The following is a 2,435-nucleotide window of genomic DNA, read 5'->3' on the forward strand; positions in this document are numbered from 1 at the left end:
AAACATGAAGCCAACGTTGGTTTCCTAGCTGAGTATCTTTCCATTGTCAGAACAGAATACACGAAGGACGAAAGTCACACCAGACTACAGACCTTCGGCAGTTGTCATTGGAGAGACTTTTATGCATGGCCTCTAACAGGAAAGGACCTGTTTTAAAGTGGGAGAATAACGTTGCTTGGCCTGGAAAACTGACTTTAACTGATAAAGCTCTCTATTTTGAGGTATATGTAGCTCTTTATTTTCTAAGTCCTCTCAGGAGGGAGGGAACGAGCAAACACTGTTTTATATTTATTTTAAGAAATAAAGAACACTTCAGTTTTACATATACATTGCATAGATATGTCATGTTAGCTGGAACTAGTTGTTTGATTTAAACTTTGTGAACCCATCTCTTACTGGGCTGTTCTTTTGGTGTTGAAATGAGAACTCTTCTCATGGAAATATTCTTTTCGTTTTAAGGTGTTTGAATTGTTTTCATTTTCAGCCAGTTGACATAAAGGGAAGCAAAGGGGTCTTGAGACTTGATCTCACAGGGGACAAGTCAACCGTGGAGAAAGCAAAAGTGGGGCCTCTGGGGTTTTCTCTCTTTGATTCTGCAGTTTCTGTTTCGTCCGGCCCCGGGTGAGTTCATATGTTCACCTAACTGATGTGGTTCTGATGTCTCTCTTACAGTGCCATATGCCTGGGTGGTCGTTTACATATATGCTAACCTGTAAAATGTTCATTTAGGTTGGCCACTTGGGTTCTGGAGTTTGTTGACCTAGGAGGTGAACTTAGACGAGATGTTTGGCATGCAATTATTAGTGAAGTTATAGCATTGCACACATTTCTACGAGAATTTGGGCCTGAAGAGGATGATGAATCGCTGTATCAGGTGTTTGGTGCAAAGAAGGGTAAGGAAAAGGCAATTGCAAGTGCATCTAACTGTATCGCAAGACTTCAAGCTCTTCAGTATATGCGGAATTTGCCAGATGATCCTATCAAACTAGTTCAGTTCTCTTTTCTTCAACAAGTAGCCTATGGTGATATCGTGTGTCAAACTTTAGCCGTAAATTTTTGGGGTGGACCACTATTGACAAAAGTTGCAGACACAGCCTACAAACGAGGTAATATAGCCAGGGCGTCCAGAGAGTCCAATGAAAGTTTTGATAGCGCGTCTGATCTAGATGGAAGTGTCTACTTGAAAAGGTGGATGAGGTCTCCGTCCTGGGGTTCAACTGCATCCATCAACTTTTGGAAAAGCTCTTCGTTAAGACAAGGCTTAGTTCTAAGCAAACACCTTGCGGTTGCTGATCTGACACTTGTAGAGAGAGCAGCTGAAACATGTAGAAAAAAATACAAGGTGGTAGAAAAAACTCAAGCCACAATCAATGCTGCAACCATCAAAGGGATACCTAGTAACATTGATCTCTTTAAGGTAACACTTTGTCTCCATTAGTATACAGATATTGTTTCGGAGGATTTCCTATTTCTTCATGTTTAGACAACTTTCAACTCTTGTGTGCAATGCACTCGGTTTTTTAGTAACTATTTTTCATTACCCTGCAAATTATTTTACAAAAAGTAAAATTAGTGGAGACTGACAAAATGTTGTTCTTCTACTTTTGTTTTTCTCTCCCAGGAACTCATTCTACCACTGAGTATAACTGCCACAAAGATTGAGAAACTCAGGCGCTGGGAGGAGCCTTACATGACGGTCTCTTTTCTAGCATTTGCATCAACGATAATATTCAGGTTGGTTCTCACACCTAGACATGTGATACTATGAAACCATGTACCTCATGCGCGTTGCATTCAGAATGATCCTTAGGTTTTAAGACTTGTAGTCGCATGTCGATAAGTCGTATTATCAGTGCTACTTTAAGTTGGATATTGTTATATCCCCATTGCTGCTTAGTAATGATCTGATACCACTGAGGATACTTTTCTGCGCCTCAGGAACCTTCTGCAGTACGTTTTTCCTGTGTCTTTGATATTTTTGGCAACTGGGATGCTTACGTTGAAGGGACTCAGACGACAAGGCCGTCTTGGAAGATTGTTTGGAATAGTTACCTTTCGAGATCAGCCTTCCTCAAATACTATTCAAAAAATTATTGCTGTCAAAGACGCCATGCAAGTTCTGGAGAGCTACCTCCAAAAGATGAATGTAGTGCTTCTAAAACTAAGGACAGTTGTACTATCTGGTCATCCTCAGGTATGTTTTATTAACTGGATCAAGTTATAAAGTGTTTTATTGACATGCCTTCCCTCTCTTATTAAGTAATTTTGGGATTGGGACAAGAATCATTGATAGTGGTCGTGATAGTATCACTATTATGTGGTGTTATATAACCTTGTTACATGATTTGAATCTTTTCTCAGATAACTACTGAGGTAGCACTGGTTTTGCTATCCATTGCGACGGTTCTAGTCATTTTCCCTTTCAAGTACGTTCT

The 2,435-nt window shown here is 40.0% G+C and overlaps 1 protein-coding gene across 1 annotated transcript in view; it reads left to right on the forward strand.

Annotated features, from left to right (window-relative positions):
• LOC109124718 overlaps positions 1–2,435 on the forward strand; it is a 10,201-nt gene that overhangs the window by 5,866 nt on the left and 1,900 nt on the right. The window contains exons 6-11 of the mRNA XM_010417530.2: positions 56–221; positions 485–621; positions 730–1,417; positions 1,622–1,734; positions 1,939–2,194; positions 2,362–2,414. Of these exons, the coding sequence (XP_010415832.1) occupies positions 56–221; positions 485–621; positions 730–1,417; positions 1,622–1,734; positions 1,939–2,194; positions 2,362–2,414 (1,413 nt within the window). The remainder of the gene's footprint in view (positions 1–55; positions 222–484; positions 622–729; positions 1,418–1,621; positions 1,735–1,938; positions 2,195–2,361; positions 2,415–2,435) is intronic.

The sequence above is a fragment of the Camelina sativa genome, chromosome 7 (assembly GCF_000633955.1).
Source record: "Camelina sativa cultivar DH55 chromosome 7, Cs, whole genome shotgun sequence".
In the NCBI taxonomy this organism is placed as follows: domain Eukaryota; kingdom Viridiplantae; phylum Streptophyta; class Magnoliopsida; order Brassicales; family Brassicaceae; genus Camelina; species Camelina sativa.